This window comes from Oncorhynchus keta, unplaced genomic scaffold, assembly GCF_023373465.1.
Source record: "Oncorhynchus keta strain PuntledgeMale-10-30-2019 unplaced genomic scaffold, Oket_V2 Un_contig_19872_pilon_pilon, whole genome shotgun sequence".
Classification (NCBI taxonomy): Eukaryota; Metazoa; Chordata; class Actinopteri; order Salmoniformes; family Salmonidae; genus Oncorhynchus; species Oncorhynchus keta.
This window is the reverse complement of record NW_026281705.1, coordinates 1682-14285: the sequence shown is the minus strand read 5'-3', so window position 1 is coordinate 14285 and position 12604 is coordinate 1682. Positions and strand designations below refer to the sequence as shown.

The 12604-nt window shown below is 42.5% G+C and overlaps 1 protein-coding gene and 1 long non-coding RNA gene across 53 annotated transcripts; both read right to left on the bottom strand.

Moving 5' to 3' along the window:
- Window positions 1-4803: 4803 nt before the first annotated feature.
- LOC127920543 (uncharacterized) lies at window positions 4804-7299 on the bottom strand. 50 transcript variants are annotated; one of them, XM_052504593.1, is made up of 5 exons: window positions 6556-7299; window positions 6480-6524; window positions 6300-6389; window positions 6167-6256; window positions 4888-6123 (listed from the first exon to the last, which is right to left on the bottom strand). In XM_052504593.1, exons 1-5 carry the CDS (start codon window positions 6987-6989, stop codon window positions 6039-6041), a joined length of 744 nt encoding a protein of 247 aa, XP_052360553.1. In that variant the 5' UTR covers window positions 6990-7299; the 3' UTR covers window positions 4888-6038. The 50 variants fall into 50 exon arrangements, 29 of the variants coding, with proteins under 29 accessions (XP_052360553.1, XP_052360558.1, XP_052360559.1 ...); XM_052504598.1 differs by having other exon boundaries at window positions 6345-6389; XM_052504599.1 differs by having other exon boundaries at window positions 6345-6389; window positions 6587-7299.
- A 283-nt stretch (window positions 7300-7582) lies between these two features.
- On the bottom strand, window positions 7583-9522 carry LOC127920542 (uncharacterized). Of its 3 annotated transcripts, none has more exons than XR_008106600.1 (3): window positions 8214-9522; window positions 7984-8136; window positions 7583-7908 (listed from the first exon to the last, which is right to left on the bottom strand). It is a non-coding gene; the product is annotated as an uncharacterized LOC127920542 (long non-coding RNA). The 3 variants fall into 3 exon arrangements; XR_008106602.1 differs by having other exon boundaries at window positions 7583-8136; window positions 8214-8750; window positions 8983-9522; XR_008106601.1 differs by having other exon boundaries at window positions 7595-7678.
- Window positions 9523-12604: the final 3082 nt, after the last annotated feature.

Genomic DNA, 12604 nt, shown 5'->3' with positions numbered 1-12604 from the left:
GGGATCTATAATAAACCCCAGGAAGAGTAGCTGCTGCCTTGGCAGGAACTAATGGGGATCCATAATAAACCCCAGGAAGAGTAGCTGCTGCCTTGGCAGGAACTAATGGGAATCTATAATAAACCCCAGGAAGAGTAGCTGCTGCCTTGGCAGGAACTAATGGGGATCTATAATAAACCCCAGGAAGAGTAGCTGCTGCCTTGGGGATCTATAATAATTCTTCATTCTTTAAGAGTAACTTCCTCACCATTTTAGATAAGCATGCTCCGTTCAAAAAATGCAGAACTAAGAACAGATACAGCCCTTGGTTCACTCCAGACCTGACTGCCCTTGACCAGCACAAAAACATCCTGTGGCGGACTGCAATAGCATCGAATAGTCCCCGCGATATGCAACTGTTCAGGGAAGTCAGGAACCAATACACGCAGTCAGTCAGGAAAGCTAAGGCCAGCTTCTTCAGGCAGAAGTTTGCATCCTGAAGCTCCAACTCCAAAAAGTTCTGGGACACTGTGAAGTCCATGGAGAACAAGAGCACCTCCTACTAGCTGCCCACTGCACTGAGGCTAGGTAACACGGTCACCACCGATAAATCCATGATTATCGAAAACTTCAATAAGCATTTTTCAACGGCTGGCCATGCCTTCCGCCTGGCTACTCCAACCTCGGCCAACAGCTCCGCCCCCCCGCAGCTCCTCGACCAAGCCTCACCAGGTTCTCCTTTACCCAAATCCAGATAGCAGATGTTCTGAAAGAGCTGCAAAACCTGGACCCGTACAAATCAGCTGGGCTTGACAATCTGGACCCTCTATTTCTGAAACTATCCGCCGCCATTGTCGCAACCCCTATTACCAGCCTGTTCAACCTCTCTTTCATATCGTCTGAGATCCCCAAGGATTGGAAAGCTGCTGCAGTCATCCCCCTCTTCAAAGGGGGAGACACCCTGGACCCAAACTGTTACAGACCTATATCCATCCTGCCCTGCCTATCTAAGATCTTCGAAAGCCAAGTCAACAAACAGGTCACTGACCATATTGAATCCCACCGTACCTTCTCCGCTGTGCAATCTGGTTTCCGAGCCGGTCACGGGTGCACCTCAGCTACACTCAAGGTACTAAACGATATCATAACCGCCATCGATAAAAGACAGTACTGTGCAGCCGTCTTCATCGACCTTGCCAAGGCTTTCGACTCTGTCAATCACCATATTCTTATCGGCAGACTCAGTAGCCTCGGTTTTTCGGATGACTGCCTTGCCTGGTTCACCAATTACTTTGCAGACAGAGTTCAGTGTATCAAATCGGAGGGCATGCTGTCCGGTCCTCTGGCAGTCTCGATGGGGGTGCCACAGGGTTCAATTCTCGGACCGACTCTTTTTTTCTGTATATATCAATGATGTTGCTCTTGCTGCGGGCGATTCCCTGATCCACCTCTACGCAGACGACACCATTCTATATACTTTCGGCCCGTCATTGGACACTGTGCTATCGAACCTCCAAACGAGCTTCAATGCCATACAACACTCCTTCCGTGGCCTCCAACTGCTCTTAAACGCTAGTAAAAACAAATGCATGCTTTTCAACCGATCGCTGCCTGCACCCGCATGCCCGACGAGCATCACCACCCTGGATGGTTCCGACCTTGAATATGTGGACATCTATAAGTACCTAGGTGTCTGGCTAGACTGCAAACTCTCCTTCCAGACTCATATCAAACATCTCCAATCGAAAATCAAATCAAGAGTCGGCTTTCTATTCCACAACAGCCTCCTTCACTCACGCCGCCAAGCTTACCCTAGTAAAACTGACTATCCTACCGATCCTCGACTTCGGCGATGTCATCTACAAAATGGCTTCCAACACTCTACTCAGCAAACTGGATGCAGTTTATCACAGTGCCATCCGTTTTGTCACTAAAGCACCTTATACCACCCACCACTCTGACTTGTATGCTCTCGTCGGCTGGCCCTCGCTACATATTCGTCGCCAGACCCACTGGCTCCAGGTCATCTACAAGTCCATGCTAGGTAAAGCTCCGCCTTATCTCAGTTCACTGGTCACGATGGCAACACCCATCCGTAGCACGTGCTCCAGCAGGTGTATCTCACTGATCATCCCTAAAGCCAACACCTCATTTGGCCACCTTTCGTTCCAGTACTCTGCTGCCTGTGACTGGAACGAATTGCAAAAATCGCTGAAGTTGGAGACTTTTATCTCCCTCACCAACTTCAAACATCAGCTATCTGAGCAGCTAACCGATCGCTGCAGCTGCACATAGTCTATTGGTAAATAGCCCACCCATTTTCACCTACCTCATCCCCATACTGTTTTTATTTATTTACTTTTCTGCTCTTTTGCACACCAATATCTCTACCTGTACATGACCATCTGATCATTTATCACTCCAGTGTTAATCTGCAAAATTGTAATTATTCGCCTACCTCCTCATGCACACATTGTATATAGACTCCCCTTTTTTCTACTGTGTTATTGACTTGTTAATTGTTTACTCCATGTGTAACTCTGTGTTGTCTGTTCACACTGCTATGCTTTATCTTGGCCAGGTCGCAGTTGCAAATGAGAACTTATTCTCAACTAGCCTACCTGGTTAAATAAAGGTGAAATAAAAAAAAATAAAAAATAAAACTAATTGGGATCCATAATAAACCCCAGGAAGAGTAGCTGCTGCAGGAACTGATGGTGATCCATAATAAACCCCAGGAAGAGTAGCTGCTGCCTTGGCAGGAACTAATGGGGATCCATAATAAACCCCAGAAAGAGTAGCTGCTGCGGGTACTGATGGGGATCCATAATAAACCCCAGGAAGAGTAGCTGCTGCCTTGGCAGGAACTAATGGGGATCCATAATAAACCCCAGGAAGAGTAGCTGCTGCCTTGGCAGGAACTAATGGGGATCCATAATAAACCCCAGGAAGAGTAGCTGCTGCCTTGGCAGGAACTAATGGACTAATGAACTGATTGGGATCCATAAATACAAATTGTCCCATTTATATAATAAAGTCCAAAAATGGACCCTTCCTGGATCACCCCTTTAAAGGGGCGTTCTACAGATTGAATGGAGGGACCCTTCCTGGATCACCCCTTTAAAGGGGCGTTCTACAGATTAAATGGAGGGACCCTTCCTGGATCACCCCTTTAAAGGGGCGTTCTACAGATTGAATGGAGGGACCCTTCCTGGATCACCCCTTTAAAGGGGCGTTCTACAGATTGAATGGAGGGACCCTTCCTGGATCACCCCTTTAAAGGGGCGTTCTACAGATTGAATGGAGGGACCCTTCCTGGATCACCCCTTTAAAGGGGCGTTCTACAGATTGAATGGAGGGACCCTTCCTGGATCACCCCTTTAAAGGGGCGTTCTACAGATTAAATGGAGGGACCCTTCCTGGATCACCCCTTTAAAGGGGCGTTCTACAGATTGAATGGAGGGACCCTTCCTGGATCACCCCTTTAAAGGGGCGTTCTACAGATTGAATGGAGGGACCCTTCCTGGATCACCCCTTTAAAGGGGCGTTCTACAGATTGAATGGAGGGACCCTTCCTGGATCACCACTTTAAAAGGTCATGAAGTCTGATCCTGTATTATTGACTAATTGATCCTCTGGTTTTTATTGGCTGTGGTTTTATTTCCTCTGGTTTTATTGGCTGTGGTTTTATTTCCTCTGGTTTTATTGGCTGTGGTTTTAATTCCTCTGGTTTTATTTCCTCTGGTTTTATTGGCTGTGGTTTTATTGGCTGTGGTTTTATTTCCTCTGGTTTTATTGGCTGTGGTTTTATTGGCTGTGGTTTTATTTCCTCTGGTTTTATTGGCTGTGGTTTTATTTCCTCTGGTTTTATTGGCTGTGGTTTTATTTCCTCTGGTTTTATTGGCTGTGGTTTTATTGGCTGTGGTTTTATTTCCTCTGGTTTTATTGGCTGTGGTTTTATTGGCTGTGGTTTTATTTCCTCTGGTTTTATTGGCTGTGGTTTTTATTGGCTGTGGTTTTACCTAGGATAGGGTAAGTAATCCTCCTCACCCCCCTAAAAAGATTTAGATGCACTATTGTAAAGTGGCTGTTCCACTGGATGTCATAAGGTGTATGCACCAATTTGTAAGTCGCTCTGGATAAGAGCGTCTGCTAAATGACTTAAATGTAAATGTTTTATTGGCTGTGGTTTTATTTCCTCTGGTTTTATTGGCTGTGGTTTTATTTCCTCTGGTTTTTATTGGCTGTGGTTTTATTGGCTGTGGTTTTATTGGCTGTGGTTTTATTGGCTGTGGTTTTAATTCCTCTGGTTTTATTGGCTGTGGTTTTATTTCCTCTGGTTTTATTGGCTGTGGTTTTATTTCCTCTGGTTTTATTGGCTGTGGTTTTATTTCCTCTGGTTTTATTGGATGTGGTTTTATTTCCTCTGGTTTTTATTGGCTGTGGTTTTATTTCCTCTGGTTTTTATTGGCTGTGGTTTTATTGGCTGTGGTTTTATTTCCTCTGGTTTTTATTGGCTGTGGTTTTATTGGCTGTGGTTTTATTGGCTGTGGTTTTATTGGCTGTGGTTTTATTGGCTGTGGTTTTATTGGCTCTGGTTTTATTGGCTCTGGTTTTTATTGGCTGTGGTTTTATTGGCTGTGGTTTTTATTGGCTGTGGTTTAGCTGATAATCAGTAAAGCTGAAAATAAAATAATACCATTAGTAATACTGGTGACCTAAAGTCGTCTGGATCACTGCTGAAGGTTTCAACAACTGTAATAACACATTGTAAGACCAAAGTCATAGACATTACTACTAATGTGAAAAATGAAGACAAAATATGACTATTGTTCTTCACTTGACCATCTTATTGTTAGAAGACAGTTGTCAAAAAAAGTTTGTAAAAGCATTTAAACATTCACTACATTGACTGTCTTATTTTGTCGTTCACACAGGAGAGAGACGTGAGTGTTGTGGATCCTCTGGGGAGCCTCAACAACATCATGATGCTGACGAGGCTGAGAAGAGTCTCTCCAAATCAGAACACCTCAAGAAACCCCAGCGGAGATCCACAGGGAAGAAACCTCACCACTGCTCTGACTGTGGGAAGAGTTTCACCTCTTCAACAGAACTTAAAATACACCACAGAATCCATACAGGAGAGAAACCTTATAGCTGCACTGACTGTTTGAAGAGATTTTCTCAACTAGGGAACCTGACAAAACACCAGTTGACACACACAGGAGAGAAGCCTTACCACTGCTCTGACTGTGAGAGGACCTTTTCAACATCACAGCGTTTAAAGCTGCACCAGCGAACGCACACTGGAGAGAAGCCTCACCACTGCTCAGACTGTGGGAAAAGCTTAACCTCCTCAAGTGAACTGATTATACACCAGAGAACACATACAGGAGAGAGGCCATATGGCTGTGATCAATGCGGGAAGCGATTCACTCAGTCATCAAACCTGACTGTCACAAGAGAATACACACTGGAGAGAAGCCTTATCGCTGCTCCAACTGTGGATTGAGCTTTACTACCTCAAGCTATCTGATAACACACCAGAGAACACATACAGGAGAGAAGCCTTATAGCTGTGATCAATGTGGGAAGAGTTTTACTCAGCCAAGTCACCTGATTGTACACCAGAGAATACACACAGGAGAAAACCTTACCACTGCTCTGACTGTGGGAAGGGTTTTGTTAGATCATCACATTTAAAATCTCACCAGAGAACACACACAGGAGAGAAGCCTCACCACTGCTCTGAATGTGGGAAGAGTTTTGCTTTATTAGACATACTGATAGTACATCAGAGAACCCACACTGGTGAAAAGCCTTACCACTGCCCAGATTGTGGGAAGAGATGTACTACCTCAAGTAACCTGATATCACACAAGAGAACCCACACCGGAGAGAAACCTTACCACTGCTCTGACTGCGGGACGAGTTGTTCTACCTCAAGCAACCTGGCAGTACACCAGAGAATACACACTGGAGAGAAGCCTTATGGCTGTGATCAGTGTGACAAGAGATACTCTCATTCAAGTTCTCTGATTAAACATCAGAAAATACACTCAGGAGATCCACAGAGTGTAGAATGACCTCCGCCAAGACCTGGGTAGTAGAACACAGAGTGTAGAATGATCTCCAACACCAGACCTGGGTAGTAGAACACAGAGTGTAGAATGATCTCCAACAAGACCTGGGTAGTAGAACACAGAGTGTAGAATGATCTCCAACACCAGACCTGGGTAGTAGAACACAGAGTGTAGAATGATCTCCAACACCAGACCTGGGTATTAGAACAGAGTGTAGAATGATCTCCAACACCAGACCTGGGTAGTAGAACACAGAGTGTGGAATGATCTCCAACACCAGACCTGGGTAGTAGAACACAGAGTGTGGAATGATCTCCAACACCAGACCTGGGTAGTAGAACACAGAGTGTAGAATGATCTCCAACTCCAGACCTGGGTAGTAGAACACAGAGTGTGGAATGACCTCCAACACCAGACCTGGATAGTAGAACACAGAGTGTGGAATGATCTCCAACACCAGACCTGGGTAGTAGAATACAGAGTGTAGAATGACCTGGGTAGTAGAACACAGAGTGTAGAATGACCTGGGTAGTAGAACACAGAGTGTAGAATGATCTCCAACACCAGACCTGGGTAGTAGAACACAGAGTGTAGAATGATCTCCAACACCAGACCTGGGTAGTAGAACACAGAGTGTAGAATGATCTCCAACACCAGACCTGGGTAGTAGAACACAGAGTGTAGAATGATCTCCAACACCAGACCTGGGTAGTAGAACACAGAGTGTAGAATGATCTCCAACACCAGACCTGGGTAGTAGAACACAGAGTGTAGAATGATCTCCAACACCAGACCTGGGTAGTAGAACACAGAGTGTAGAATGACCTGGGTAGTAGAACACAGAGTGTAGAATGACCTGGGTAGTAGAACACAGAGTGTGGAATGATCTCCAACACCAGACCTGGGTAGGAAAGGCCACTCTGTCATCTTGTAAAAAAAACATTTAGGAAGCTGTGGAAATTCATTTATTAATGTTAATATTAATTAAAACACGTTTATTCTCTTATACACCTTAATACTTCATATTTTCAATGTATAGTATGTGAGCTTATAACATAAAAATAATAAAAAATATTAAAATGTTTAAAGTATTGTTTTTTTAAGTACTAATGTTACTTTCCCCACGAGCAAAATACTTAAATACATGTAATTCTGCTAAATACATGTAATTCTGTTAAATACATGTAATTCTGTTAAATACATGTAATTCTGCTAAATACATGTAATTCTGTTAAATACATGTAATTCTGCTAAATACATGTAAAAATACATGTAATTCTGTTAAATACATGTAATTATGTCCTTGGAAACATTTAACTGAACTACTGGTGAATACCATTCATTCCTCTGGATGACATCACGGTATCCAGGAGTTTAATATATAAACATTTAACTGAACTACTGTAAATACATTCATTCCTCTGGATGACATCAAATCCAGGAGTTTAATATATAAACATTTAAACTGAACTACTGGTGAATACCATTCATTCCTCTGGATGACATCACGGTAAGGAGTTTAATATATAAACATTTAAACTGAACTACTGGTGAATACCATTCATTCCTCTGGATGACATCACGGTATCCAGGAGTTTAATATATAAACATTTAAACTGAACTACCGGTGAATACCATTCATTCCTCTGGATGACATCACGGTATCCAGGAGTTTAATATATAAACATTTAACTGAACTACTGGTGAATACCATTCATTCCTCTGGATGACATCACGGTATCCAGGAGTTTAATATATAAACATTTAAACTGAACTACTGGTGAATACCATTCATTCCTCTGGATGACATCACGGTATCCAGGAGTTTAATATATAAACATTTAAACTGAACTACCGGTGAATACCATTCATTCCTCTGGATGACATCACATCCAGGAGTTTAATATATAAACATTTAAACTGAACTACTGGTGAATACCATTCATTCCTCTGGATGACATCACGGTATCCAGGAGTTTAATATATCAACATTTAAACTGAACTACTGGTGAATACCATTCATTCCTCTGGATGACATCACGGTATCCAGGAGTTTAATATATAAACATTTAAACTGAACTATTGGTGAATACTATTCATTCCTCTGGATGACATCACGGTATCCAGGAGTTTAATATATAAACATTTAACTGAACTACCGGTGAATACCATTCATTCCTCTGGATGACATCACGGTATCCAGGAGTTTAATATATCAACATTTAACTGAACTACTGGTGAATACCATTCATTCCTCTGGATGACATCACGGTATCCAGGAGTTTAATATATAAACATTTAAACTGAACTACTGGTGAATACCATTCATTCCTCTGGATGACATCACGGTATCCAGGAGTTTAATATATAAACATTTAAACTGAACTACTGGTGAATACCATTCATTCCTCTGGATGACATCACGGTATCCAGGAGTTTAATATATCAACATTTAACTGAACTACTGGTGAATACCCATTCATTCCTCTGGATGACATCACGGTATCCAGGAGTTTAATATATAAACATTTAAACTGAACTACTGGTGAATACCATTCATTCCTCTGGATGACATCACGGTATCCAGGAGTTTAATATATAAACATTTAAACTGAACTACTGTTGAATACCATTCATTCCTCTGGATGACATCACGGTATCCAGGAGTTTAATATATAAACATTTAAACTGAACTACTGGTGAATACCATTCATTCCTCTGGATGACATCACGGTATCCAGGAGTTTAATATATAAACATTTAAACTGAACTACTGTTGAATACCATTCATTCCTCTGGATGACATCACGGTATCCAGGAGTTTAATATATCAACATTTAAACTGAACTACTGGTGAATACCATTCATTCCTCTGGATGACATCACGGTATCCAGGAGTTTAATATATAAACATTTAAACTGAACTACTGGTGAATACCATTCATTCCTCTGGATGACATCACGGTATCCAGGAGTTTAATATATAAACTGTTGGTCCTCAGTCTCATGGTACAGCGTAAAGTATTCACCCCCCCCATGGCATTTTTCCTATTTTGTTGCATTACAACCTGTAATTTAAATTGATTTTTATTTGGATTTCATGTAATGGACACACACAAAATAGTCCAAATTGGTGAAGTGAAATTAAAAAATATATTTATTTCAATAAATTATTTCAACATTTTTTTTAAAAACTGAATAGTGGTGTGTGCATATGTGTTCACCCCCTTTGCTATGAAGCCCTTAAATAAGATCTGGTGCAACCAATTACCTTCAGAAGTCACATAATTAGTTAGATTATACACAGGTAGACTTTATTTAAGTGTAACATGATCTCAGTATATATATACACCTGTTCTGAAAGGCCCCAGAGTCTGCAACACCACCAAGCAAGCGACACCATGAAGACAAAGGAGCTCTCCCAACAGGTCAGGGACAAAGTTGTGGAGAAGTACAGATCAGGGTTGGGTTATAAAAATATCAGAAACTTTGAACATCCCATTATTATTATTATTATTAAAAATGTTAAGAATATGGAACCACAACAAATCTGCCAAGAGAGGGCCGCCCACCAAAACTCGCGGACCAGGCAAGGAGGACATTAATCAGAGAGGCAATAAAGAGACCAAAGATAACCCTGAAGGAGGTGAAGAGCTCCACAGCGGAGATTGGAGTATCTGTCCGTAGGACCACTTTAAGCCGTACAATCCCCAGAGCTGGGCTTTATGGAAGAGTGGCCAGAAAAAACAATTTCTTCAAGAAAAAGTAAGCAATCATGTTTGGTGTTCACAAAAGGGCAATCATGTTTGGTGATTTGCCAAAAAACGGGCATCACCCCCAAGAATACCATCCCCACAGTGAAGCATAGTGGTGGCAGCATCATGCTGATGTTTTCTAATTGGCAGGGACTGGGAAACTGGTCAGGATTGAAGGAATGATGGATGGCGCTAAATACAGGGTAATTCTTGAGGGGAAACCTGTTTCAGTCTTCCAGAGATTTGAGACTGGGACAGAGCTTCACCTTCCAGCAGGACAATGACCCTAGGCATACTGCTAAAGCAACACTTGAGTGGTTTAAGGGGAAACATTTAAATGTATTGGAATGGCCTAGTCAAAGCCCAGACCTCAATCCAATTGAGAATCTGTGGTATTACCTAAAGAAGGTGGCTCTACAAAGTATTGACTTTGGGGGAGGTGAATAGTTATGCACGCTCAAGTCTTCAGTTGTTTTGCCTTATTTCTTGTTTGTTTCACAATAAAAATATATTTTGAATCTTCAAAGTGGTAGGCATGTTGTGTTAGTGGCTCTGTGGCTCAGTTGGTAGAGCATGGCGCTTGTAACGCCAGGGTAGTGGGTTCGATTCCCGGGACCACCCATACGTAGAATGTATGCACACATGACTCTAAATGGCATATATTATTATTATTATTATACAATACTCCTACTACAATGTTCACCTTCCAGCTGGACAATGACCCTAAGCATAAAAGCGAGTGGTTTAAGGAAACATTTACATGTCTAAATGGCATATATTATTAATCAATCAATCCCCCAAAATATATGTTTTATTCCAGGTTGAAAGGCAACAAAATAGGACAAATGCCAAGGGGGTCAATACTTTCGCAGAGCCACTGTAGCTTGTATCTTATCTCATGATATCAACTGAATAATGGTGAATGTTTCTATCAATGTTTATTTTGTTTTTCATCAATAAACTAATTGATTTATAGATTCATGATTTTTGGGGCGGTGAAATCAACCTCACGTCTTGTTGGGGGGTATATGTAATGGTGTTTTTATTAGGTCTCATTGGTTGACCTTTTCTGTCTCTGTTCACTGGTAAAACACTTTTTCCGCTTTTTAGAGAGGGGACCTACTCAACTGAGCATCTGCTAAATGACTTCATTGTAAAATGAGGAGATGAGAAACAAGAAGAGGTTAGATTGAGGACTATGTGGTAAATGGGGGGGGAGATGAGAACAGGGAGAGGGGTTAGATGAGGCCTATGGTAAATGGGGGAGGGGAGATGAGAAACAGGAAGAGGTTATTGAGGTCTCATATAGTAAATGGGGGGAGGGGAGATGAGAAACAGGAAGAGGTTAGATTCCCTATATAGTAAATGGGGAGGGTGAAACAGAAAGAGGTTAGAAAGGACTAGATGGTAAATGGGGAGGGGAGATGAGAAACAGGAAGAGGTTAGATTGAGGACTATATAGTAAATGGGGAGAGGAGATGAGAAACAGGAAGAGGTTAGATTGAGGCCTATATGGTAAATGGGGGAGGGGAGATGAGAAACAGGAAGAGGTTAGATTGAGGACTAGATGGTAAATGGGGGAGGGGAGATGAGAAACAGGAAGAGGTTAGATTGAGGACTAGATGGTAAATGGGGGAGGGAGATGAGAAACAGGAAGAGGTTAGATTGAGGACTAGATGGTAAATGGGGGGGAGGTGAGAAACAGGAAGAGGTTAGATTGAGGACTAGATGGTAAATGGGGGAGGGGAGATGAGAAACAGGAAGAGGTTAGATTGAGGACTATATAGTAAATGGGGGAGGGGAGATGAGAAACAGGAAGAGGTTAGATTGAGGACTAGATGGTAAATGGGGAGGGGAGATGAGAAACAGGAAGAGGTTAGATTGAGGACTAGATGGTAAATGGGGAGGGGAGATGAGAAACAGGAAGAGGTTAGATTGAGGACTAGATGGTAAATGGGGGAGGGGAGATGAGACACAGAAAGAGGTTAGAATGAGGACTAGATGGTAAATGGGGAGGGGAAGACACAGGAAGAGGTTAGAATGAGGACTAGATGGTAAATGGGGGGGGAGGTAAGACACAGGAAGAGGTTAGATTGAGGACTAGATGGTAAATGGGGTAGGGGAGATAAGACACAGGAAGAGGTTAGATTGAGGACTAGATGGTAAATGGGGGAGGAGATGAGAAACAGGAAGAGGTTAGATTGAGGACTAGATGGTAAATGGGGGAGGGGAGAAACAGGAAGAGGTTAGATTGAGGACTAGATGGTAAATGGGGGAGGGGAGAAACAGGAAGAGGTTAGAATGAGGACTAGATGGTAAATGGGGGAGATGAGAAACAGGAAGAGGTTAGATTGAGGCCTATATGGTAAATGGGGGAGGGGAGATGAGAAACAGGAAGAGGTTAGATTGAGGACTAGATGGTAAATGGGGGAGGGGAGATGAAACAGGAAGAGGTTAGATTGAGGACTAGATGGTAAATGGGGGAGATGAGAAACAGGAAGAGGTTAGATTGAGGCCTATATGGTAAATGGGGGAGGGGAGATGAGAAACAGGAAGAGGTTAGATTGAGGCCTAGATGGTAAATGGGGGAGATGAGAAACAGGAAGAGGTTAGATTGAGGACTATATGGTAAATGGGGGAGGGGAGATGAGAAACAGGAAGAGGTTAGATTGAGGACTAGATGGTAAATGGGGGAGGGAGAAACAGGAAGAGGTTAGATTGAGGACTAGATAGTAAATGGGGGATGAGGGGAAGAGGTTAGATTGAGGACTTGATGGTAAATGGGGA